This window comes from Papilio xuthus, unplaced genomic scaffold (genome assembly GCF_000836235.2).
Source record: "Papilio xuthus unplaced genomic scaffold, Pxut_1.1 DF828780.1, whole genome shotgun sequence".
In the NCBI taxonomy this organism is placed as follows: Eukaryota; Metazoa; Arthropoda; class Insecta; order Lepidoptera; family Papilionidae; genus Papilio; species Papilio xuthus.
Genome location: NW_013529869.1, coordinates 5,170,248 through 5,198,170, shown reverse-complemented (window position 1 = coordinate 5,198,170; position 27,923 = coordinate 5,170,248). Strand labels below are relative to the sequence as shown.

At 36.9% G+C, this 27,923-nt stretch overlaps 3 protein-coding genes across 5 annotated transcripts; 1 reads left to right on the top strand and 2 right to left on the bottom strand.

Annotated features, from left to right (window-relative positions):
• Positions 1-4,113: 4,113 nt before the first annotated feature.
• Positions 4,114-15,935, bottom strand: Drep2 (DNA fragmentation factor-related protein 2). Of its 3 annotated transcripts, none has more exons than XM_013326597.1 (5): positions 8,523-8,801; positions 8,158-8,391; positions 7,040-7,136; positions 5,307-5,480; positions 4,114-5,078 (listed from the first exon to the last, which is right to left on the bottom strand). In XM_013326597.1, the coding sequence occupies exons 2-5, from the start codon at positions 8,176-8,178 to the stop codon at positions 4,114-4,116; spliced, it is 1,257 nt and encodes a 418-aa protein (XP_013182051.1). In that variant the 5' UTR covers positions 8,179-8,391; positions 8,523-8,801. The 3 variants fall into 3 exon arrangements, with proteins under 3 accessions (XP_013182051.1, XP_013182052.1, XP_013182053.1); XM_013326598.1 differs by having other exon boundaries at positions 8,158-8,253; XM_013326599.1 differs by lacking the exons at positions 8,158-8,391; positions 8,523-8,801 and adding an exon at positions 15,873-15,935.
• Positions 15,936-17,249: 1,314 nt separating this feature from the next.
• Positions 17,250-22,102, top strand: Hsepi (D-glucuronyl C5-epimerase). Its single transcript, XM_013326869.1, has 8 exons — positions 17,250-17,480; positions 18,536-18,653; positions 18,919-19,082; positions 19,175-19,750; positions 19,836-19,970; positions 20,314-20,498; positions 20,929-21,093; positions 21,454-22,102. The coding sequence occupies exons 2-8, from the start codon at positions 18,545-18,547 to the stop codon at positions 21,818-21,820; spliced, it is 1,701 nt and encodes a 566-aa protein (XP_013182323.1). The 5' UTR covers positions 17,250-17,480; positions 18,536-18,544; the 3' UTR covers positions 21,821-22,102.
• A 4,912-nt stretch (positions 22,103-27,014) lies between these two features.
• LOC106128307 (uncharacterized) lies at positions 27,015-27,846 on the bottom strand. The gene is made up of 2 exons (XM_013326623.1): positions 27,505-27,846; positions 27,015-27,252 (listed from the first exon to the last, which is right to left on the bottom strand). The coding sequence occupies exons 1-2, from the start codon at positions 27,763-27,765 to the stop codon at positions 27,058-27,060; spliced, it is 456 nt and encodes a 151-aa protein (XP_013182077.1). The 5' UTR covers positions 27,766-27,846; the 3' UTR covers positions 27,015-27,057.
• Positions 27,847-27,923: the final 77 nt, after the last annotated feature.

The window sequence follows — 27,923 nt, the reverse complement described above, 5'->3', positions numbered from 1 at the left end:
ATAGCCAGGTCTACAGCATCTTTTCTAAACTAATCGAAAATAAAATACACATATCGTTTCCAATATTTTTATTTTTAATTTAGTGGCAGTGAAGTTTTATTGGGTGGGTCTCGTGACATACAAACATAACCTGGTACTGCCTCAGCTTCCATACAGTTCCACACAAGTCCATACAACGACCACCTGGCAGCCCTCTGCACTGGAAATCTCTGATACGTTACTTACAAACGACCAACATTTCTTTCTACTTTATAAAATGCATTTACACTCTAACTGCCTTATTCAGATCGTTAAATAGTTACGTAAGCAGTCTCTTAGTATAGATATCTCACACTAAGCGACAGCTTTAATGGCTATTTAACGAATCAGAAGTGCAGCAGGAATTATGCCGTATGAACACATGACAGTCAGAACATATTCTATAATATTACGCCTCTACTAATACTTTATCAAATTAGCGAGCTTTTAAAGTTCAGGATTTTATCCATGTTCCTAAAATACCATAAAATAAATTATTGAAGTTATATAAAATTATTGAATATATTTATATCTTGTAAAAACGTCGATGTGTATCAGAGATTTGCAACACAGTGTACATTATATACACTTAATAGAGCCATTAAAATAACATATTTATACTTTGGCACAACACATTGTTCTTTAACAAACGATTAAAAGTGCATTTAGCGTAAACAAAACATTGATTCACAATTGTATTCACTATAATATTACGTAAGCCATCATTTTATTTTTCATAAGTAAATCAATTTAATTTTAATCAAATACTTAATTGTTAGTAATTCTCATTAAACAATTTTTGATAACATAATTTGACATAACATAAATAAATGATTTTTAATATTAATAGTAAAAATTAACGTGTTAAAATTAAAAATATCTTTAGCATTCGAATAGCAGATATTTATGATTATTTGTTTTGTTGTCATCTATATAAGAAGTGTAATAATTAAGAAAAAAATATCGCATGATGATGACAGACAGTATGTTGGACTCATTATACGATTCAAATATCTAACTATCTTAATTAAATGTTGTTAAGGATTTAATACAGTAATCGTTCATATTTTATTATATAAAAATTACCACCAGTTGTGGTTTTATTGGAAAATTATAATAAATTATATGATAATACAGAAATTTAAACGTTTGTGAATGATTGAGCGCAAACATTAACACAACAATATATAAGTATAAATAATTTGGCACATCAAAAACAGTCTCTAAGTGCATCTGAATCGATTATATGTCACATTTACTAAATATCTTTACGTATTTGAAATGTACAACACATTTGGGAGATTAAAAACAATTACTTCACTATAAGGATTCATCTAGGAAAAAATTGTTAATCAAAACTTTATACAGTTTCCATGGTAACCAAACAGATGCAACGACTCAGTCGATCTCGACATCCTCGTACCCCTCAGTCTCTGACCATACAACAAACGGTACAATTTTTTGTCATATAAAACGAGACACGCTTTGACGCCTTGCTAGAGCAAAAATATCCCATACTTGATTTGATATTAGTAACAATTGTCGACCCTTGATTATGTTGGCAGCACTGGCAACGAACAATTTTAAAAATATTAAACGTGTAAAATTATGAAACACATAAACGCGCTAAATCGAAAATTTTTTTAACGGCAAATCACACCGTATTATGAGTAATATTTTGTTGTCTACTTTTTCAGAAGTTTTCTTGCTAATGGCTAATGCATGTTCCTTATATAAGATTTTTACTATTGACGTCTTTTAGTACTTGATTAATATTGTTACAATTACGACCGCGAAATCAATCGCCTTACTAGCTGCCGTAAATATATAAATACTTGCACTAAAACATCCTTCATCATTATTCCACCGTACCAAGATATCTTAATAGCCGAAGAGTCATCACATAAAAAAATTCAAATTCAACTTATATTTTAACGCATTTTTCATTCGCTTACATTTCATTTCTTTAGCATCATTTCTTTCAAAATTTTCCGCAGTTCGCGCGACCGCTTTCTCAAAAAATGTATATATAATTATTACTATACACATGAAAATATTAAAACGGAACGTTTCATTAATAACTAGATATAATATAATGTGCGTAACGGACCGTAACACCACTGGATCTCCGATAGCTCAGTATAAACGAATATCTCACAAACATACAAATTGAATGTAGACATAACAAAGTAATTATAAGCCCGTCCGAAGCCATCTCAGGGTTTCACATATCTTTCTTCCTACTCACTGCACAGACATCGAACGGGCATAGACAAGGAGGTAGAATTATAAAACTGCATTTCTACTTACATTATTAATAAAGCGAGCATAAAAAACTCTTTTTACAATAAAACATATAACAAAATTTACAAATTATTGTTTGTTAAAATTATAGAACATCGATTTATTTTATATCTAAGAAATTATTATTATAGGATTGCAACACTGAAGTTGCCATTTTTCAATTATACGTTTTTAGATTCGAGTCAATTACTTATACAATTTCGTACAAAACGTTCGTAATATTCGTTTGACAAACATTATTTTTTATGAATATCATAAGAAGAAAATTGTTTAAAAATAAGAGAAAAGTGTTGCCACTGTGACCTCAATCCATTTATCATATATACATACATATGTAAATTAAGTTATAAAATTTAATGCAACGTCAATACAAGATGGTTTCCTTATCATGGGATCTTCAACTTTACTCAATAATAAAATCATAAAACAAGTAATGTTACATGTTAAACAACTTTACAACTCATGTCGTTCGACAAACATAAAACTTAGATTCATTATATGATACATCAATGTGTTAAACTTGCACGTCTCTGTACTATACAAAAATTAAAAACATTGTACAATAATACTACGATATCATAGAGCTAATATATTATATATAGAAAGAACTGACTTACAACTACCTATACCCATACCCATCTGTCACGGTGACAAAATGCGATGACGGTATATCGTAATTACAACCTCTTTTACAATGATTAATTAGTACAATTTATTATATCTATTTTGTATCTCCTGGAATACCGATTCGATTTGCTCTCTCAATATTCTATATTCGTTGCTGACGCCTCTTCTAGCGGACGTCGTGTCGCTTCATGTTCGCGTCGCGTCGCCTGGATGTCTCCGGCGCGTTGAAAACTTTTGTATGGGTGAGGGAACGCATCCGCGACGCGTCAGAGACGACACCGGGCCTCGCGCTCCTAATTCAACAGCTCCTAATTATTTGCTGTATACTTTATACTTGTCTAGATAACATAATACATGAGCAAAATCTTTCATCTTAGCCAGTAATCGTAAGGTAATATCTAATACCACGAGTATACCGGTTTAATTAATCCTTTACATTATTTGTTAATTATTATTGTTGGAGTCTTATTTCAGTTACAGAGCGTTGACTTAATTCGATACTAAGATGTCGACTATGAAGATATATGTATGACGCTCCAATGTTCGTACGTTACCCAAACTAATATACCTTAACGATTAGGCCAATGTGAATGCGGTTGGTGTAGTGTTCGACACAACTGAGCATGTGTCGGGGATGTCTCGCGCCAGTAACCGAAAAAAATGTTAATTTTAATGATTTATTTTGTAAATCGTCGCTAACATTTGTATAATTTATTATTTTATCTAAGCACATTGACGATAATATCGATGCCGACCTTGCCGTGCGACAGGTCACGGCGAATGCACTCGGCGGGCCACTTGACTTGACTATTATTCACCTTACAAATCAGTAGGAAGTCAGTACCTATCATAATTTTGCTATTTATTAACTAAAATCAGGGCCGGTGCGGCGCCGGCGGGCGCGACCGCTCGCCTCTGACTAATTTAATATAAGTCTCTAGTCCACTGTGACTCGCGGTTGTGATTGAACTGCCGAGTCGACTGCGTGGTGTGAAGCGCTGCTGACGCCCGGTGTGCACAAGGGGCATGCAGCGGGCGGGAGAGGCGAGCGCGCGTTCGTGGCATTCGGAGCGGGCGTGCGGCGCGGCGGCGGCGCGGCGTTCAGCGCGCGCGGCACAGGGCCAGACGCAAAGCTGCGGCGGGCGCGGCGCCGCACAGGCCCGATCAGAGCCGGTCTTCTTCTTCTTCCTCTTCGCCCTCGTCTCCGGCCTCCTCGTTCTCCTCCCGGTAGCCGGGGTGCTCGCTGATGGCATAGTAGTTGCCATTGTAGATGACGCCGAGCTCCCGCAGCGCGTCGCCACGGATCGTTGCCTTTATCGTCCAGTTGTAGCAGTCGTCAGACTCCGACTCGCGGTCGAGCCGTTCCACGTCGAGGATCTTGGAACTCAATCTCTCGAGAATGATGCCGATGTCCTTAATGGTGAGGTGCCGTTTCTGATCGACGCTGAGCTGGTCGATCAGCAGGAGGAACTTCTCGGAGGTGACCGCTTCGTCCTCCACAAGCGTGTTTTCGGTTTCGCTCTCGGAGGAGTCGCGGTCGCCTCGGCGCGCCGACTCGGCGTCAAGGAAGCGCACGTGCCCTTTGGGTCGGCCTTGCGGTGAGGCGCGTGGCTGTGCGTCCTGTATCGGTGAGGTAGCAACGCTCTTATGCACGGCTATGCGTCGCCCCTCCTCGTGCAACGCGCAGCAGTGGAAGTCGCACTCGTCTGGCGGCGGGCGCGCGGCCTGGTGAGCAGAAGAGTGGGCGGCGTGCGGTGCATGGGGTGCGGTGTGGGCGGCGTGCGGGACGTGCGCGCGGCAGTCGGCCGTGTGCACGTGCTGGTCGAGCGATCCGGCGGAGCGCGTAAGGCGAGCGCGCGGCGCGGGCTCGTCGTGATTGACAACGGTGATGTGAGGCGGGGGCGGTTGCGGGCGGTCCAGTGAAGTCTGGATCACGAGCGATGGCCGACGATCGGGTTTTGGCTGTCGCGAGGGGGAACGCGCTGCGGGGGACGCCTGCGGCCGCTGGTCCCAGTGCAGCACCACCGTGACGCGCCCTTTGTTGTCCATGATCTTCCACGAAGGCGTCTCATCGTGCAGTTCGAGTGCGTGAATGGTCTCGCACACTATTTTCGGGATCGCCGATATCGCTAGAATGGTTGTCGTTTTCAATTAGTGTCGGAAGCGATGATAGATGTATAACAAGGAAGGATGATAAATCGCTTAATCAGCTATTTAAGTTTTCCCTTCATACAGAATAGAGAATAGAAGACCTTCATACTGAATATTGGACAATCATGTCCTAACTCTTGTCAGGCTTGCTACGGAGAGCTGAGAAGTATATTTCATAACAATAATTAGTTTAGAGGAGAACTGACCAGCCTTGATGACATCGACCCCCGTGGGGTACCATCGCTCGCCGGCTCGTAGAAGCAGCAGCACGGTGTGCGGGGGCAGCGTGCGCCAGTACTCGCCGTCCTCCACCTGCGTGCCGTCGCTTTCCAGTACCAGCCGCACCGGCTCGCTCGCCGCTACCGATAACTTCTCTTTACCTAACAATACACTTTTCATTAATTTTCATAGAACCGCTGATATCGGTTAAAGTAACAATGGTTACTAGAGGATTTCCTAATATTACAGAATATGAATATACTTAGAATTCCCACCTAAGTATCGGACATGACTAGCGCTAGTTTGGCTCGGTCCGGTAAGCGGGTCAGACGGAGGCAAGGCGAGTGGCAATTGGCCAAGCTTGGGAAGCGGGTCAAACGCAGGCAGCGAAGCGCGAGCCCTGCTCACCCGGCACTAAACCGCTTACAACCACCTCGCGCGTTTAAATGCAGTTAAAAGGCTCAACATCCTTAAGGTGAAACCGATTCCAGCTTGTGATATTAATGCTTTTTTTTTAAACTTATAGAAGTTGAAAATTAACGAGAATAATTGTATCGCAACGTAAAAAACAAAGACAAAGGTTTTTAATTAATCGTCAACCTTTAAGAGGGAGTAGCGACGTGACAACAGACAACTTGCTGGAAGACAGAAATAGAAATGTTTAGAGCAAGTACTCGTATGTCGACATAAATGGCGGACATCGTGCCCGGCGAGATGTTAACACAAAAGGCTTTTCTTCAAAGTTCAAGGCTAGAGACGAGCACCAGTCTCTTCCTAAAATAGATTTTGTTTAAGTCGCTTATCAGGCTTTTCTTAAATTAATTATGTTCAAGCAATTTCTTGTTATTTACGGTTCATAACAAATACAACTTTCTTTTACAAATATAAAACCGATTAAAAGAATCATGTTATGATATTTTTTAGCCACTTACGGTACAATCTTATTATACAAAACGTATTTTTAATTTTTATGAAGCTCGAGCATGTCACCCATATCTTAACTCATGTACATTGTTTATGTACGAAATCTACGGTTCTATACTATTGAAAGCTATAGAATCATTTTGACAACTTTAGATGGCACTTACAAACTATAAGTTTTAAAAAAATCTTTGTAAATAGGAGTCGCATGCGCAGACAAAGATTAATCTCCGCATACCCACTACGTCATAGATCTAAAGGTCAGGCGTAGATAATAATAACAATAGTCAGACACGTTAATAAATATTAAGTTATTATAATTTAGCGTTTTTTGTGTTAAATTAGCTAAAAAGCTAGTTATAAAATGCAATTTCAAGCGAATACTTCAAGTAAAAGACTTTAATTAAAAAAGAAAATCCTTTTCGTGATGAAGAAAGACGTAGGGGCTTTCAGTTGAAGTGCTGGTAAGTCGGTCGCGGAGGCGCAGCGCAGCACTCGCGGAAATCTTGCGTCAGTTTATTACGAAAGATATAAGAAATGTAAGATGCTAATTATATCAAAAACAATGTGTAAGAAACGGATTATGAAGTTGTAAAATTTCAATAAGAAGTCATTTTTTTTTGGGTTTTTATATTAGTAGATAGAAAGTTGTATTGGATGTCCTGTTGGTAAAAAGAAATCGACTATGAATAAGTTATTTCTTCTTAATCCTCTAAGTCATAATCTTATTTTATTTAAGCTACATTTTTTTTTATATTTAGTAGCTTAAATATTTACTATATATAATTTGAATACAAACCTCTGTGTATTAACTCCTCAAAGCTAGTGACCACCAGGCCCTTCCTCACGTTCCGAGAGCTGTCCCATATCTTGAAAGGCCTCTTCCCTCTAACCTCCTGCGCATACAACGACAATACATTAGTACTTAAAACAATATTACTTATAATTAAAAGAATATATTTATATATTTACATATTATTGAACAATTACATACACACAGAAAGTATACTTCGTTTGAATTTTTCGGATTTTAATTTCATGTATTTTGTGACAAATTTAATTAAATGTACATTTTATTCAAAAAAGTAAATAACTTTTTTAAAACCGTTAAGTTTCATTTAATGGTGATATTTCATTCCAACATATAATTAAGTAAAATTAAATATATATAATGTTTGAAAAAATTAACTCCATAGATCGGGAGGCAACAAACATACATACATGATTTAATGATCACCAATATAACACTAATGAAACTAATATGATAAAGCGAAGGTGTCATGCATAATGGTTACGTTACGACTACTACGGGCTACGGCACGTCGTAGTCCATAGGTAGTCGTAGCCTGTACTGATGCAGCGGTGCAACGCCCTGCGACCGGCGCTCCCGCCCGCCCTGCGCGCCCCGCGCACCCCGCCCGCCCCGCGACACGCCCCGCGCCACGCACTGTGCGTTGACCTACTGACATCGCCACCCTGCACGATCTTTAATCTACAACTTGGTCCAGCGCTGGGCAAAGATTTTTCTTAAATGGTTTTCTTTTTCAAACGGCACTAGGTCAAAATATTTTTCATAACAATAGGTTAAACCTGTGGAATTTTATTTTTGTAAAATTAAATTTAATCTGAATCCTATAAAATAAGTTAATTTTTTGTTTGCAGAATATAAGTGATTATTCTGATTTTTGACAAAAAATATCCATTGTCCAATAGTATAGTGGTGTCAGCGGATGTCATTGGATGCCAGGGATGGAATGTATATACAGAGGTGTAGCGTGAACAATGCGGCGAGTCAAAGCAGTGGAGTAGATCTCTGTTTCATTGAATTTGCATTTGTTATACGTGAAGGCGGTCCGGTTTGCGAAATGTCCACTAATTTATAGCTAATGCTTGCTTCTAAGATTTTTGAAAAGTTACCTCCTGTATTTCAACAATCATTTTCACCAAAATTAAAATAAAATCACTTCACTAAATTCGTTAAGGACCCACTTTCACCACAGCACTGCAGTCTTCCTAAATATATATCATTTTGATACTTCATTATAGTCTTTACTGAGCGCTCGGGATTACTTTCCCGCTTCGAGTGCGCTCAAAACAAATCTCAAAGTGCCGCATATGAGTAAATGATACACTTCAACTAACTCTGTTAAGCTGTCGATTGATACAGACACAAAAAATATTAAAAATAAAACAAAAACAAATAGCTATCTCAAGTGAGAATATTATACGTAATATCATAGAATTATCCGTAAAAAAATAGATTATACAATTTTCAAACACACCCTTTCACGTGAACGTCACGGGCAATAATCGAATAAACAATTTTACACGGCCACACTATTCAGTATAAAAGTAGGCACACAGAGAACCGTACGCGGTAGTACAGTCTTTACGTAACGCCGGCCGTCGCTCGCCGGAACCTTTGCACCGCCTCGATGGGATATGACGTATCCGCAAACACGCTGCTAATTGTGTATATTTACGGTATAGAAAAGATGTTTTAATTGAATTATTTCAGACTAGAGGTTAAAAGGCGGGCGGCGCGGTGCGCGCGGGCCAGCGCCGCGGCCGCTCTGTCGACTCATGACTCGCGACTCGTGACCGGGTCGCGGCCTCCCCGCGCGCCGCGCCATCTCACGCCCCGCGCGCCCCGCCTCCGCCCTTGTCCCCCGCCCCGCGCAGCCCGGGCGACCCCGAGCCCGCAGTGCAGCGCCCCCACCCCAGACCCCGCGCCGCGCACCCCCGCAACCCCGCTCCTCCTCGATGCCGTAACATCGTTGGAATTAGCAGCGCCGATGATGCACATTTGGACACAATTTAAACAGCCTTTTGATCGTCTCTCTTTTGGCAGCTAAAGTGACAGCTATATTTTGACATATACAAATGTAAATAGAAACTTTCATTTTTTATACAGTCGTGAGGCGTCGAGTGCCGGACGTTCACCTGCAGCGAGTGACACGCTTGCCCGTGACAATGCGGGGATAAGTGACCTCACTATAGACATAGTAACTTCTAACTCGCGATAAATGTTAGGCTTAAGTTAATATGACGCATTATCAAAGTATTTATTAATGCATAATATTATAAATTAGACAGCTAACAAATTCAACATCTTCATTAAAACATGAGATGACAATTAGACTTTTTATTAATATTGTTAATTATATACCAGGTTTAGTTAGAAATAAAAACTCATATTCACTCAATATGACAAACATTAAAGAACGATTATTATATAATATAAGTAATGCTAATATATTAATGCACAAGGAAAATCTAAGTGGAGACGCGTTGGATTAAAAATGCTTTATTCAAACACATTGTAGCAAGCTACGGATGTAATGCTAAAGACAATTTTGCAATGAATAATATCTACGAGTAACAAAGTAACGACGTGCCTTGTTAATTTTTATTTAAACATAGGATGCTATGAAAATTATAGAAATATCGTAGTTTACTTCACACATAAACGACGTAGGGTTTTACTAATAATATAGGAACGACTTAGCTGGCTACGAAAAAAATAATACGTAGCACGCTACAAATATGTATGTAGCTTTTACCATGTAGCATTTGTAGAGCTAGGAATAACATCTTATGTGCGAATGGTCCGGTGAAATACCACGACCACGCAGAAGACAGGCATGAAGTGCATGTAACTCCACGATTCGTCTGACGAGTGTAAGTGCCTCCCTAATTTTACTCCTATTTCCTTTTGTGCAAGGAAAGGATGGAAAATGGAATGCAGAGATAGGTAAAATATCCTCTTTATGTGTGTCCTGTCCTCTGTTAATTAAACCGCAACGCATCTGCAATTGCGGATGTCTATGAGCAGTGGTTACTATTTCGGTGAATTCAGATGCCCACTTGCTCATTTGCCATCTTTTAATATTAAAAAAATGGCGAAACGACGATGTAACTTGCTATATACAGAATCGTTTGTTCACTAATTAATTTGCACTTAATAAATGAAGTAATCAGTATTTCATTTATTAACTAAAAGCAGTGGGCAGCGAGTGGGCACACGTTTATAAGTATTATCAGAGTCAAGGCACCACCAACGCTCGCTCTCAGTATTAATTACAACTTAAACTGTTCGGATTTCTGTGTTCGTAGCAAATATCTTATTATCAAAAACACCCACGAAGTGAACTTTTCCGGAACTTCTTCGGGCGATAATTATTGGTCTGCATCAATATACTCCTTCAAGATATTTTTTCAAAAATAATTTTGTGGCCTGAAATGAATAGTTTGGGAGAACACATAGGCTACTGTTAATTCTAAAAATAGTTTCCGTGGCATACGTTTGTACTATTTCTTTCAACATAAAACTAAAAGTGTAAAAGATGCCATTCCAGCATGACACTCAAAGTGAAAATTGAATTCCGATGTAGATTTCAAATTAGTTTTCAGAGCAGTTCTATTTTAGAATCTCTTTTAATTGCAATCATAGTCAACGTCTCTACGTCTGTCAAAGAGTGCTCTCTAACTTTACCTTGGGAATGATTCTGATATGATTAAGTAAAAGTTAAGTGAAGGTCGAAGTATAAAATAATTGATTTCAAACACCAACTTTTGCCTATTCAAATGTTGGTAGCTTTTTCTGCTGATCATATTATAATTTTCTCTGACAAAACAAATTTGCACCTTTCAAATCGATCTATCTATGATTGCAGTCACTAATCCGTATTGAATTTAATTATTTAAATTAGACAAGTGACTTAAAAACACTTATGAATTGTGAGAAAAAATGTATTTATCTGGTACTATTAATAATAGAGACAGTATGGCCGTCTTGTATCACAGTAAATCAGGCGTAACTGCATGTGGCAGGTGGCAGGTGCCAGGGAGCGGCGTGCCAAACCCATTCGGATCCCACAGGGTAATGCAGCGCAGAGCTTTCAGATCAAGATGTAGGTCACACGAGGGTAAAGCCAGTTGGTAAAATCGTTAGATCATTGCCTTTACAAAAGACGTATTGGTAGCTTAGTTAATATATGTAAATGTTTGTGCTCTACGCGTGCTGCATCGAGTCTTGTTTGAAAAATTACTGTCCTTTTAGCAATGGTCTTCGTTTTTCAAAAGTAATGTGCTTACAATTTGTACAATTCCTTAAAAAAAAAACAAACTTAAATCAAATATGTCCTGCCAATGAACCGCAAATTAAGTGTATAACGAAAACATTGATTTACAATAATTTTAAATGACAACAAGAGTCGGCGCGGCGGGGCCGCAGACGCGTTCCTCACAAAAATCCCTCGGGAGGAGTTTTATGAGGATCTTTATGATCGGATTAATGTTTAAACGAACGGATCAGTAAGGTACCTTAGTCTACAAGCATCGCGGTGCGCTGGCCCTCATCGATAATACGGCCTGTTATTAATACTACCCTAAACTATATATAATTTTGTACCAAATAAGATTTTGTTAGTACCTTAAATGTTTATTTATTTCTTATTTGAAGTATAAATCTTTGTAAATATGATGAGTTGTGTGACTTACCATGTGTCGAATGTCCCAACGGTCAACTAACTGCGCGATTGTAAAAAAACAAGTTAATACAAAAGCCACGGCGCACAAATAAAGATGAATTAAGCAATGATAAGACTTAACATCAAGTACCGTTATAGCTCAAGTTAATGCAGACAGAAAAATGAGAAAAATTTTGTCTTTATTTAAATACAAAAGTTTTATAAAATAATTTATTGGTATAAGAAAGTTGTAGATTTTTACAATTCAAACATTGTTGTTGTTTGCATAGGAAAATAAAATAAAAGGTGGTGCGTGCGATCATCGAACGCGTGTCATTGAAAATGTGTAAGAAGATTAAAGCGAACAAGCGGCTTGAAGCCTCAGCAAATCAATGCGACCTCCGCGCGACAAAAGCCGGTCGCTGCGACCTACGTTATTAGTTAACACTTTGTTATATTTAAACTATTTGGATTATGTATGAGTTGTGATAATTAAACGACTTATAAGAGGTTATTGTTTATTGCTCTATTTGTAAAAGATTTGAATGTTTAAGAAATTCATCAATGATCATTATTATTTAACTAACCCTATAGATAATCATTTGCAATTCTCTTTAGAAATTGTTATTTTTCTTTTATCATCTATCTATTATCTTATAATACTTTCTTCGTTAGATATTTGTCAAGGCCGAAAATAAAATTCCGTGTGTTGCTTAAAAAAATATATATGTCAACAAATTAATTGTTCATTATGATAAATATATTTATTTATATGATATCTAGTCGTTGTGGGTTGATACGCGATTAGTGACACCTACGGTTATTTGCACAAGTGCTTTATTGTATGTTTTTTCAAAAGTTCAGACACCCACGGAGTGACGAAAATAGCCAATATCAATAATGAATTATATAGCCGTCTAAAGGCATAGACGCGTTTAATATAAAGTCACCTCTACAGTTAGAAGGGCGTTAAAAATTCGTTGGCCTGCAGAGGTCACTTTAATGTTGAGAGTGCGCTCACACTGTGCGGTCGGCGGCCGTGCTCTGTGTACTTATAGTTGAACGGTGTGAGTGGCCGTCACCATCAGTCTACGATAAAGTAATTTAGTACAAATTTAACACAGTTTACTGCCCATAGGCTTATGAAATAAAGGCTAGGCTATAAGATATATATTATATAGATAAAGATATCTAACTAAATGATTTTTTATACAGTAAATATTAATGTTATTAAGTTAATACATCATTGTAATATAGTTACGAGTAGGCTTCGAAGGATTTGTGCGAAAGAAATCCTCATATTCCTTTTCTTTACATGACAGACAAACAAAAATTTTAAGAAAACCTTTATTGTTAACAGCAACGCAAATATATGACGTGCATGAAATATTTTTTTATGTTACATACAAACACTTCAATTTTATTAATATGTATAGATAAAGCTTGAACACAATACGTAATCACATACATATATTTTTCGTGACAGGTGCTTAGATGTAAGAAAATCATCAAAGTTGATGATCCATCATCAATTTCACATTAGTCTACTCATCGTTACGACACATAATAGTTTAATATCGTGTAAAGAAAAATCTACGCTGTAAATCTACACTGTTGTTAAATTTTGTTTTTCACAATGTTCAATGTTGCACGTATTTATTACAAATTTTCGAGAAATTAACCTTTACATATTGATCAAATTTGAGTGCACGTATCGAAAAAATCAATAACGGATTATTTTTTAATTTTTGGTCTATCTGTCAGTAAGGTAGGTTTATTCCGGATGATCTCCGAAATGGCAGGATTGATTTGGACGAGATTTTCACAGGAAGGTAGGTGATGTGTTGGGAATATTATAGGATACTTTTTCAATTTTGCGCTCACGAAGTCGCGGGCGGCCGCTAGTATGGTATATGTTTCATGGTAATAAGCATAATTAATCCTAGTGTTGATTCTAAACCCGGGTACTTAATAATCAAGACGCTTCTACCATTTAAGGCGATCTATTACAAGATTGTCAATTTTACCATTAGATACCGTTCTGAATTCCACCCCATGGACCCAAGATCTCTTCAAGGTTAGACGAGTGCGTTGGATAAGAATGGCGGGGGATTTTTGTGGGAAAAAAATGGCAGTTGAAACGACTGCCCAGATTATAAAATGTCATTGTTAACATTAATTTAGTTTTTTTTTAATTTGGTTAAATGGCTATATTTTCGAAATGCCTATTGTTAATGTATTGAAACATCTAAACTAGCAATTTAATGCTTCGACTACTCGTTTTGGAGACGATATAAAAGCTTTTACCTATTAATGCAATATTCACTCGACGATATAAACATAAAATATTTTATGAATCAATTTCGATATAGTAGAAATGATACATTTAAGTGCATTGGGATCTTATTTTTGTTTATATATTACTCTATTTGCATAATGAAGACAAACAAAGGGAAAAAATAAGGTGGGAAAAGATTGTTCGTTTACCTCAAGACAGAGACCATGTATATGGAAATTGCTAATAGGAACTGGAATCTTAGAGTATTTACCATTGGTTTCCGAGACCAAAATCACCGTAAACATATCGCCTTCCCTATTATAATCGACAAAACTTAATTGGTCAGAATTTAATTGCAGTGTTTAGATTTAATCAATGTAAAATTTGTTTGCTAGTTATTACTTTTAAAATCGATCCTCAAAAAATATAAGTTTGCTGTTATCCCGGATAATACCACTACCATTTAATAAAAAATTGACATATATTATTATATTAAGTGTGAAAATATTTTAACAAGGATGTTGAAGAACTTATGTAGGTGATTGACAAAGGATACAAAAAAGGCTTCTGTTAACTTTGAAGTTTACACAAAAAAAGACATCCTGTAACCTCTATTGCTGATAACAGAAATATGACTCAGAAACAAAAGGTCGTCGGTCGGTTCGAATTGATAGAATTAAAGATGCGAAGTCAAAAATATATCATATATTAGTTTTTTTTTATTGTTAAAAAAAACGTTTGAAAGATTCTTCCATTATATAATAAAACTATAAGTTAGAGAAGTATTCCGAACACTCTTCTCAAACATGGCTGAAAATGGTATTACCGAAAGAAATCTGAAAAAAAATAACTTGGCTTACTTATTACAAAAAAAAACCGGTTCAAATAGATATTAGCAAACTTATTATTTGATAAATGCTGATAATTATTTTAAAAACTAGTTTCGTAAAATGTATTTCCAAATCGTTAATGTTTGCAATAATTCTTTTCATTATGAACCTGCAGCACTGTACATAATACCGGAGAAAACTACGAAAATATTGTATTGTTTTATGTGTGAAAGATATAAGCTGAATTTAGAAAATAGGTTAGAACTAGTTAGAGATTCAATACGGCTAACGGCTTAGCCCTGTCTCGATGGAGCTTGTACGCATGTGCCGTGCCCACTCACAATATACATCTATTCACAAATCTGTCAAAATTTAAGGAAAAGTTATGAAAATATTCGTTAATAAATGCACTTTATTACGAAAACAATTCACGATTACAATAAACAGAATGTAGAAACTACATGCCATTTTTCAAATTCAATAAACTTCTCCTATAGATATCTATAAGCCTAAGCCTAAGGCAATTGATAAACAGCAATAATAAAATACACGAATAAGTAAACCTTTAAAAAAGGCAATAGCTATATGTTTAATAATACTTTTTAAAGATAAACCTGGATTTAGGCACAGTTTAACATGTAAACATGGCCTAATTTTAAATCTCTGTTGCAAAATCAATAGTGGCTGAAAGGATCCGCATATAAGAACATCGTGTAATCTGGCACAGATTTTGAATAATGCAAGTTGCATGTGCAACGGGCTACGGCAGAGAGAGCGAGACGCGGATAGGCGGCATGCGGCGTGCGCGAACGAGACGCCGGCTGCGGCAGTGCCGGGGCAGGGTCCGATCAGATCCCTGGCACTTTCGATCACACCTTCACCGAAATGCACTGAACTACAAAAAAACGAGGGGGTCGCGTTTGGTCCAGATGCTATCCGGCGGCACGGGGGCACGGGGACGCAGACCGAGGATAATAACCATGAGTCCGGGCGCGTCGGGCGTGCCGGAGCGCGCTAGCTGCAGGGCGGCGGCGCCAGTCACGTCGCGGTTACCTCTCTGGCCATCGCGGCATGACCGCCGGAGGCCGTGGGCGCGCGCTCACGCCGCCATCTTCGTGGGGCACAGCCCGGGGCTCGCGTCGCGACTCGCGGACCACTCGAGCGGTGCGCCGCGTGGGCGGCGATCGATGCACGCTGCGCGCAGGCGCCCGCCCCTCCCGCGCCCCGCGACCCTCGCCCCCTCCGCGCCGGTGCATCCGCCCTGACCCACTTGCCGCGCACACTGACCTCTTTCCCGACACTTCCAATAGACGGATTCACGATGCGACTTACCCTTCCACTACCTTCACAATACACCATTATTCGCACCACTATCGAATAAACTACATTTACATGGAGACGAAGCCACTTCCATAAGTAGTTTGTTCATTTAATAATATCTTGCTTGTATTGCATCGGAGTAAGCGGCGCGATGAATTTATATTTATCAGCTGCGGGCAAACAATGAATAACGAACTGGAAAATTAAAGCAAATTCAGTTAGCAGTTCAGTTTGCTTCAGTTTTTTGCTGATTCGTCGATGTTAATGTACCTAACATTGTTTGTTTAATAAAAGCGAAGCTAGAGGTTCCCTTTTTTATTACAAGAAAAAGAAAACGAAGTGTCTTGTGTTAGATATATTGAGCAATTTCTTATTTATTTGTATAGAATATACTATATAATACTGTGTGCTATGCTTTTTTATATTATAATAGTGTAAAACAGTATGTATTTAATTTTTTTTTTTAAAAGTGGCCAAAATATATGAATTACAAGGGATTACACGGTAGGCGAAAATTCGTTTAAATGCAATAACATGGTCGATGTAAATGGTAACTGGTCAAATGTAACTAGATTTTATCGATCATAATGACGAAAATTTCATCGTATTTACCTAAACGTTTTAAAGTGAAAAATTGAGCGCTCGATTTATAAAACCCTCCCCCAAAGTCCAGTGCCAGTGTATGTACGATGTACCTATGTACGGTTTACTCTGCTTTGAGCTTTGATTATTTATTCCATGTGAAAGCACTCTTGTTCAACGAACTCCTCGATACTTTAATCTAATTCGAAAATATATATTAAATAATAAATTTATTTACGCGTATGAGAGTTTTAATTTTTAATATATTTATTTAACCAATAGCAATAAGTACGCATGCTGAATGCATAACAGATTACGCACACTTTTAAGAAAGGATGGTGTAGTCGAATTTTACATTTAATGGTTCACAAGTGATGAACTTGATGAGATCAAAATATTGTGCTCTCAATTAAAACCTTTTTGCCGTTATATGGCTTTTTATTTTCGTCAAGCAACACAGCAAGTTGCTAGTAAGATATGACAACCCCGTGTTAGGTACTGTCAATGTCAAATGTCAATCAAAACATCAAAAATATTATTAAAGAATTTCGGTTCGATGACCGAGAGTTATATTTTATTAAAAATATAATTATTGCAAACCAATACTCGTGAAAGTTACATTCAATAAAGTTATCCAATGTAAATACTTCAGTCATCATGATGGATATGACAGTGTTTATAACTGACTTTAAGTGGAACCATGGGTTGAATTATTAAAAACAATAACGGAACGAATGGATCACCGTTGTTCTGTAAAAAGTACGTAATTATCAGTTATTTACTATATTATTTATAATATATTCATAATATTGTAACTGCAGCTCTTTCCTATACAGTAACTGTTCAAATATTAGTACACCTCTACACCCACGCAAATATTCTTTTTCCAAGCGAAGCGGTCCGTTTTTTAACGATTCCAATAGAAAGTTGAAAATGTAATGAATTTTGTCAAATATCTATTACTCATTGAATCGGAAGTTACTTTTTATCAATTAATTTTCAGCAGTTCTTTGCTTTTTCTAAAATGTATTCCTTTTTCCTTTTATTTTATATAAACAATCATTTATTACAAATACATGAGTTTTCCTGTTTTGAGTTGGAGTCATTACCAAAGACTTTATGTTAGATGTTGCAATATTTGTTAAATATAAACCATGATGTTATACACAATGCATGTAAAGGATCATCCATAATTCATGTTGTGTACATTAACATTTATATGTAGTTAAATGTTATTTAATTTTATGTTTTTTGCCTGTGAGAACTTCCTGTAATGTTTTGTACTTTAACTTGATACATAAGTTACACAAATACTCTAGACACAATTATAGTTGTGTAAAACATTGCTTTATCAAATACATAGCAGAAGTTTGTTAAATAAAATAACTATTAGGTTAAAGTTTTAAAGAAAACTCTTTAGTTTCTTAACAATTAAAGTATTTTACTTCTTACTAATATTATATATGTGAATGTTTAAATGTGTGGATTGATGGATGTTTAACATTTGGCATAGACATAGAATATAGTCTGGCAGATCACAAAGGCTGCTAATTAAGTTTTTTGTTAACTCTATGTGGACGGAGTCACAGGCGACAGTTATTAGTTTATAAAAACTTGCCCGTGTTATGATTGATTAGAATTTTTTTTATTTCACATAGTTAAATGAATTGCAATGAATTGTTGAATCAAACTCCAACTTCCAATATGCATAAACAACCAGGTCAACCTAAAATTGAAATTTTTATATATACCTACTTCTGTTGTATTTCTGCTTTATCTATGTGAGTTTTGTCACATTAATGTGTGATATACAGGACAGCACTATGATGCTGGTGCGCATCAACATGCGCACAGCGTTGGCGGCGCTGTGCCTTGCAGTACTCCTCATTATTGTATTCTGGAGCCGATGCGGAGAGTTCTCGCATAGACCAAGTATGTAAAAAGCTTCAATGTTTAATTAAATAACAGCTCATAAATTGAACTGGGAATACATGCTACCATTTTATTTTTAATAAGCTTATAACACATTCAATGCTACCAACTCATCCTGTGAATTCAGATAGTAGAGTAAAATCATAGTGGCATTTAATGTATTATATTAAACGATGTGATATCACAGGGGAGGGAAGATCAATATGTGAGATATCAACTGGTTATCAACATCTTTATACTATATCTAGCAATTGTGATTTTGTAGTAGCCTCAGTGTTATCCAATGGTCTCTTGGAACGAGGAGCTGGCACGGGTGGGGTCGGGGGGCAGGAGATTGAGTGTGTCATCAACGGCGAGTACTCTGTAGCGTGCCACCGCGACAGGGACCAGGTCTACCTGCCCTTCTCCTTTATACACAAGTACTTTGAGGTCAGTCACACTTACATTGAGTCTCAGTCAAGTATTTAATTAGATATCTGTCACTTCTTTAGCATTCAATTAATTTTAATTTTTTAAATTAGGTTTATGGCAAGATAACATCGACGGATGGTGTGGACAAATTTGAATGGTCTCACAGCTATAGTAAAGTCTATCATCCGAAAAAAAAGTACGACCCACGGGGAACATTCGCCACGTTTGAGAATTATAACGTCGAAGTACGAGAGCGAGTCAAATGTATTAGTGGTATAGAAGGTGTCCCGGTGTCGACCCAGTGGGAACCACGAGGGTTTTACTATCCCACTCAAATAGCCCAGTTTGGTTTAGCACATTACAGTAAAAATGTCACCGAACCCGAGCCTAGGGTCAGGATCATAGATGATGGGGAGAAAGTCTTGGAAAACTGGATCGTTAGTAAAGATGCGACAATTTCGAGGGTATATGATGAGGAGATGAAGACTAAAGTGCTAAAGTTCTCAACCTCTGACCATGTGTCCAGTCAGGTGTGGTTGAAAGTGAACATTAGTCAGGATTTTGTGCTCAGTTTGGATGTATGGTTCAAACCGAATTCATCTATAACGGTGGTGTTGCAGAATAAAGATAAGAAGGAAACTGTATATCTGCATTATGTTACTAGTAATCAATTAATATATGCTCAGGTGAGTGTTTCTTAACTTTCAGTTAATGTTGATCTGGAAGATATTTATGTTTCAAAATCTGATTTTCATTTGATATGTTTGTCAGGAGGACCACATCTACCACGGCATAGGCACGGAAGTAAAATGGCGGCGAATAACACGCGACCTTATTATCGATATGCAGAAAGGCTGGGCCTTGTTAGATCGACCCAAGAGGAAGTCGCCCAGGAATAAGTTTAGGGTAAGTACATAAGCCAACTTTTATTAAATATTATTTTTTTCAGAAATTGCATATTGTAAATATTTCGACATATTGTTTAAAGACCTATAAAATGGGAAGATCTATACATGGACATGGCTATAAACTGTGGTATTTTGTGCCTATTTGATGTCCGCCATTTTGGCGCTGACAGTTGCGGTCGGTAGCAGCGGTGAGGATTCGAACTAATAATAAGCATAGAAATAATTTCGAGAATTTGAATAAATGCGTTGAAGTCGGAACAAAACACTGATCCATTTATAGAGATAATTTGTCGGGATTGTGTTTAATGTGTTGTAATGAGTAAGTAGTGTGGTGGCGTCAGATATGCAGCGTGATGTTGCGGGGGCGGGGCGCGGTGTGCGGGGTGCGGGTGTCGAGCAGCGAGCACATGGCGCAGTTCTACGCGGCGGCGGACTGGCTGGCGAGCGGGCAGCGCGCGCGCGGCGGCTGGCCCGTGCTCGCGCGCCGGCACGTCGCCCCCAGCGTGCCCGACCTCAAGCCCGGATGGTCGTTCATTTTTATATACTTACTGCATATACTATTATAATTTATCCATACATAGTAATTAAATTGCAGTTTTTATAGGTAATATTGAAAAAAATAATCATATTTCGTACACAAAATGTATTTGCGTAGCTGATATCGAGAATCCAATTTTTTGTCATTTCTGCCTATATTTCTAACCGCGAAGCCGCGTTTATTTTGAGAGATTACTTAAAACTTGTACGGCTGGAACGATATCGTGGAGACTGTTTGGCGTCGCTGATGCACGCGGGAAATTTATAGGCTATTTTTTCAATTCTGCGCTGACTAAGTCGCAGGTGAATCTTTATTTACAAAGATTGTGTGTTAATTGGTGATCGAGGGACTTCCAAAGTAATATAGTAGCAGTTTGATGACATAAACATGTAATTGTGCGGTGTGTAATGCGGTGCAGGCTGTCGGCGATGAGTCAGGGGCACGCGATCTCCGTGCTGTCGCGCGCGTACCACCGCAGCGGGCGGGCGCGCTACCTGTTGGCCGCTCAGCGCGCGCTGCTGCCGCTGGACGTGCCCAGCGCACACGGCGGCGTCAAGGCTATTTGGATGGACAAATACGTCTGGTGAGCACATCGCACATCGCACACCAACATTATATTACCAGCAGTACATTATAAAACATCTAATTCTATTTAAGTGCCAGTTCTCGTATTAGAAATTGTACGCTTCGCTACATGGTAATTAAGAAATAATCTAAATCGTACTATCTTACTAATATTAGTAATGTTTGGATGAATGGATGGATGGATGGATGGATATTTCTTTGAATGCGTCTGAAGAACACTTCAACGGATCTCAATGAAATTTGGCATAGACAAATATAATAGTCCATAGAAACATATAGGCTACTAATTAAGTATTTTTTAATTCGAAACGGACGAAGTCACGGGCGACAGCTAGTTCAAAATAAATGTATGACACAGGTACGAGGAGTACCCGACCACTCCGCCGCTGTTCGTGCTGAACGGCTTCATCTACACGCTGCTGGGCCTCTACGACCTGCACGTCATCGAAGGTGAGAACTCGATATCCTTAGCCAAGAAGATGTTCGACGACGGCATGACCTCCCTCAAGACCCTACTGCCGCTCTTCGACACCGGCAGCGGCAGCTTCTACGACCTGCGCCACTTCACCCTCGGCGTCAGCCCCAACCTCGCCCGCTGGGACTACCACGCCACCCACGTCAACCAGCTCTACCTCCTCGCCGGCCTCGACCCTGACCCCGTACTCATAGACACGGCCAAGAGATGGGAAGGTTACATGCAAGGAAAACGTGCAGCCCACAATTGAACTGAAATAAACACAAACTTGAGTAAGTGTCCATTATCTCACAGGAATGAAAGAAACGAATCAATCGAGTCACAAGTCTTGCCTTCAAGCATTGCTCAATGCTGGTATTTTTGTGGAATATGTTACGTGCTATGACTGTTTGGCTTGCCTTTACCTCATGGTATGATTTATTTAAAAAAATAACGCACTGAGTGCTGCAATGATATAACGTCTCCAGTGATATATTTTTTTAATATAATGATCAAACTGGTAGTACATTTTAAAGAGTATGTTTTATAATTAAGAATAAGCATTCCTTTGTGAAAGTATAAACATCGCAGTTTTATACAAACTTGTTTTTACAAGAACTCACGTAGGGGCTTGAACGACTAAAATACTCAGCCGAATTAAAAACTAATGTTTAGATTTTGGTACAATTAGTGAAAATGGAATTGATAAAAAAATACTAAAATCGTCTTTAAGATTTTTTTGCAATCGAATTTATAATTATTTATGTGTGGCAACACTGATATCTGGTAATTCCTAACCTCTAACTTTTTCATGAACTGTTTTTATCTACGCAAAATATAACATAGGTCAATAATACGATAAACTCCACTATAAAATTATTTTGCAAGTAAATAAAATAGTATTTATATAACACATGCACATATTTAATGTAGAAAACAAAAATGGTATAGTTTTAAGAAGCATCATATCATAACAACTGTTTATTGTAAAGTTACCAAAGTATTACATATTTTGGAGTACTTTTTTACTCAATAACAAAGATCACATACGCGTTTGGGGCATATCTCAAATATACGTTGAATATTATTAAAAAATAATTCACAATGTACGTATCGGATTTCGAGTTACTATAAATATTTCGTTAAGTTTTAACAATTCCTGCCGTACTCAGAATTGTTAATGATAAGGGACACCCTTAGTTTTTTTTTAATGTACTATTAGATTTTTGTTAATTTACAGATAATTTTGTGTAACATTCCAACTAAGCTCTAGACTTGTGCTATAATATGGTTTATGACAATGTCTGGGTTCGAACCCCTGCCCAAGTAATCGGAAACCGTACAGGTAGCCATAAGGCTATTGGATGTAGACTTCGTATGATATACACTAAGGTAAGGGCCTCCTTTAGCGATCATTAATGTACTCTGAGTGCTGCAGTAATACGTATGAGTGTTACTATCATATCAATGTAAATAGTAGTTTTGGTAGTATTTTTAATTTGTATATGGCAATTAATTGATAGTTTTGTTGTTTTGATTTGTATATTCTTTTTCGTAGGAAAATATGTCTTGCCCAATTTATTTATTATTTTTTATGCATTCTTGAACATAAATAAGATAACAAAAAAATTGCAATCTATCTCGTCTGCAGTGACGGCTTTATTTAATATTTAATTTCATTACGTTTATTTATTTGTCAACTGTATAATGAAACGTGAAATAATAAGAAAAAAATATTGGTATACCTAAGTGTTTATAGGTTTAACAAATCGATCTTAACAACCACTTGGTTGTGACTTGAAGCACAAATTTTTCATGTAAAGTGGTATTTTTCATAGTAGCGACATTCGTTGAATAATCACATAAACAATGTTCCAATTTATATCTTTACATTTACATGAATTTAATGACGACTTTTAATAAAAATATTTATCTGCTGGAATAAATAATACATAATAACCTGGATAAGCGAGAGTCCAAGGAGCCGTGATATTTTTTCAGTTTCTCTCCAATCGAAGTTTCTTGCTTATGGAGAACTCTGTCGGGACCGGACAATAAAACAAACAAACTCTTGCATATCCAGTTTCGACTGTACATATAAAAAATAATTGTTTTAATGAAGCGACTATAAAAGGTTGTTGCTTTGGAAAATGACGCGAGCAGATTTTATAAATGAATATTTGCAGGTTAGATCTCGTTACCTCATAACTTCCTCATTCGTCATATGATTTTTTTTTTCTAAAAAGTTTTTTCTTTTTCTATCAAGCCAGTATATGTATGTTATACATATTGAATTTGATGTTGTGTATGCATCTGAGATGCATTGTCATAGTAGAACTTTAGATGCCCAATAGTGGGATACGATAAGATTTTTTTAATCATAAGTCGTGCCTTCACATTTTTCTAGTCGCCGTACAATAAATCACTCTTAGCCTTCTATGAAACATGTATTTAATCTATGTCAATTGACGAATAAAAACAATAATTGTTTATAATCTGTAGAAATCTTGTACTGTAAATATTTAATAGGATTTATATTTGTTTTTCATGTAAATGTCAATATATGGCGGTTTGATTCAAACATTATTATTTAAATTTTTGAAAACATTGTACTTTGTATTAATGAATGTATAATATTTAAAAAAAAATATGTAATATTCAGATGTACACAAGATCCAATTTTTTAAGTTATTATGTGTTTTTAAGTTAACTGTCAAAAATGGCGCGTTATTCTATGACAGGTGTTTTTTTACTCGTAATTACTGTTTGGTTTCTCTGATTAATTATGATTTATGCATTAGTTCTTATAAATTGTAAAGGGTTCGTGTATGACCAATTCGTAGAACATTCCAAAAAGAGCTTAGTAGTGGTACTTTATGGTAGTTATTGTAATGTTTTACTTTCACCATTTCCTAAAAGTGGATTTTCACTTCTGATTCCTATACAAAAACATATAGTTATCTCTGTTTTTTTCAAACAGAAAGAGAGAGATGACTGCGTGTTTTTGCAAGTGTTTCGGGTGTGGAAATCCACTGTAACGTTACTGAAAGTATTGTTGGATGTGTGGTGTTCTATGAAAATAGACCCGTGCACATAGTTATATAACCTATAGATACCTAATTCTGACAACAAAAATGTCTTCCGAGGTCCATTGTTGGGGACAATTCCCTCAGTGTTGTCATTTACGATATAAAATACCATCTCAAAGGCCGGCAACGCATCTGCGGTTACTCTGGTATTGCTGATGGCCATGAGCGTCGTTGTACCCCTCGGTGTTCCCGATGCGTCTGTTATAAAAAAATTACAATATAAAATTACTTTGAAAATCGACTCTTGATTAAACATCAGATTTATATGAAACACTCCATCTATAGTTTATATATCTATGGAAATAAATGTGTAGGTTAACTAATTATTTTAAAATATTGATTATAATTTATTAACATTAGAAATATACTTGATATGATGTAATTGTATAGATAACAGTTTAATGTTTTTATTTCATATAACACATAATCTGTACCTGTAATTACTTAAGCGTTATTTATTATGAATTTGTCGTTTAGTCAGTACAATGTACTTAAAGTAATGTTTGTTCATGTTAAAAATAAATTGTGCTACTTCTTATTTTGTACTAAATACGATTATATGACATTTTATAATTTTAATTTCCTAATGTAATTGAAAACTGAAAGAATTTCATCCTTTACCAACTTTTTCGATAATGTTTTTTTATTTCGAAAAAAAATGTTTTTAAGTATAGTTCGGGTGGTGGTGTTCATTTTCTAACTACTATTGCTTGCCGAAGACTTAGGTGTTTTTATAACTTTTTTTGACGCGAATTAGACATTTTGAGAAAATATCCAATAGTGCCAACTTCATTTAAGACTTTTTTTTTTGGTAGTTTTTCTTTTCTAAAAAATATTTTCGGCTAATAGTTTACTTCTTTTTATTAGGAATATTAATATTTGCAGTAAGATAATAATTTATTTAAAATAATACTTACTGTAAAACAATTTTAAGTGCGGTAAATATATTTTGTATTTTATTAAAGAAGTTTCACTATTTTGTATATTTTGGAAAATAAATATTATTTTTGAGAACACTTGAAAAGGCACTGTACGCATACGCATGTTACTTTGACCGATTAACTTAGTTTAATGTTTCATTCGTGTTAGTAACAGTTATTTTACAATTTTTTGTATCTATTACATGACTGTTTTTGATTCACTGTGTTGCCAGCCTCCATATAACATGTTATCGTTTTAGTTTGAAGCTAGGAACTAGGATAAATAAATGTATAGCAAATACAAACACTTCCATGTGTATATGTAGTTGTAGAGAGTTAGAACGCACCTGTGGATGACAATAAAATGTGTCTCAACAAATTTTTGTTTTATTACCCTCACTGCCGTGAACCATGACCATAGATTAAGAGTACCCACTTCTCATTGTCCCTAACCCAATGGTTATAGTTTATGGTATTAAATTAACTTTTTAAATTCAGTCGTCGTAAATCAGTATGTCCAAGTTTAAAATAATAAGTTTTTACGTAGGTTTTATCAAATGAAACTTAAAATTGCATTCGTATTTGAAAACCCGTCGAGTAGTTGGAGACTTAGAGAATTTGTTAGTTTTACATCGGAACGTGCCGACTGGACATTTGACGCCAAACGATTGCACACTTCAAGCTGGGAACGTTTAGAAAAGTCCTTAAAATTGAGTACTTTTTCCGAAATCCAATTTTCAATCATTATTGTATGAAGAATTTCTTGATTCTATATTTAAAATAAGAAGATTAACATTAAAATAGAATCGGTGAACTTTAGCTGACCCTAACTACGATAGCAGCTTAGAAACGATTAAGCGCATAAATTCCACGGCACGAACTTACTCAACTGTTTTAAAGAGAAACCAACAAAAAGTTATCGCGCTTTGCAAACTGTAGCAACGAGATCCACCGTCGCTTAGGACAAAAACGGTCTCAAAGGGGAAAATCTTTTAGGAAAAAATCCATTAAGGAGTATAGGGTGCAATCACAGAGGGTGATCGCGAGTACCGAATAGGTTGCGAGGGGGTGAATAAACATTCCCGGCCACCCCGCCCGGCTATGGAGGGGGGGGGGGATTGCAAATTCCGGCCCCGGCCTCCGATATTGCATGAGTGCAGATCCCACCTCACATAGGTACCGTTATATTTATTGGGGTTCTTTAGTAAATTATTTTTCTATAAAACTATAATGATAGGTTAGCGATTAATTTTCACACTTTTCTATTTCTATCTACCTATATCTCATACAATCGCGGTCTCGGTACCCATATTGTTCTGGTTAGCTTTATGTCTTAATGAAAAACTTAGCTGCTTTACGGCAAAATATAATAATTTCCATTCAATATAATTTCTATATCAAAATTAAGTAAACCACAAAGTAAATTAATACATTGGTTGTATCAAAATTGTTGTATAAAAACAAAAAAAAACCATAGACATATCAGATAAGGTGCCAGTTTAAGCGTGTTTGCAGGATTGCAGCCGCGAGAGGGCGCGCTTCTCCGCTTCCACCATTTTGTCGAGCGCGGCCTGCATCTCTGGCCAAGGTTCATAACGGTCGTTGATCACCAGCAACTTATGGATCGATGGCTTCCGCAGGTTCATAGTTCGCGATATGTTGTCTCGGCTCCGACTAGAGAAAACTACGTCCACCTGAGTACAATAAACGTCAATTTGAGTATACAATTTGGAAGTTCGTAGTATTGGCTAGCACACTTCTAAACTGCTTAAAAGCTTTTAAAAATCCGATGCGGTATGCACTTTACCATTTCTGCAGTCCTACTTGAGCTCCGGTATGAAGGGATGATAGTCAAGTCTTTTGACTTAATCTTTTGCCTCCTGCCGATAACTATAGTTTCGTATCTTGATATTACTGAATTGGAATGCGCTAAAATATGTACTCACTTTATTTCTACATGCCCATGCGATAGAGGCGCACATCAGAGTCAATGACGTCATGGTGACCAGGAACAGAGGGATTATTTCCCAGTACCTGGTGAGGGCGTAGGACAGGTGCAACTTCCTAGGTATGGGCACGTCATACTGCGTGGGGGGAATCAGCTCGCCGGAGCGTCGCACTACGGTAATTAGTGGGGAATTCTTTCGCTGCAGAAGAGAATAACCACTACGGGCTTGAATAGCGGGCTTTAGGAGTTTTGAAAACATTATTGTAAATTTCTAATATATTTATGGAGAAAGTATCTAAAATCAAGGCTCATTTGACAACGATTCAAATTTTTATATGTCAAAACTATACAAATGTTAATTTAAAAGAATAAGACATAAATAAATATTCACATGTGTAATTTCTATATTTGCCTTAT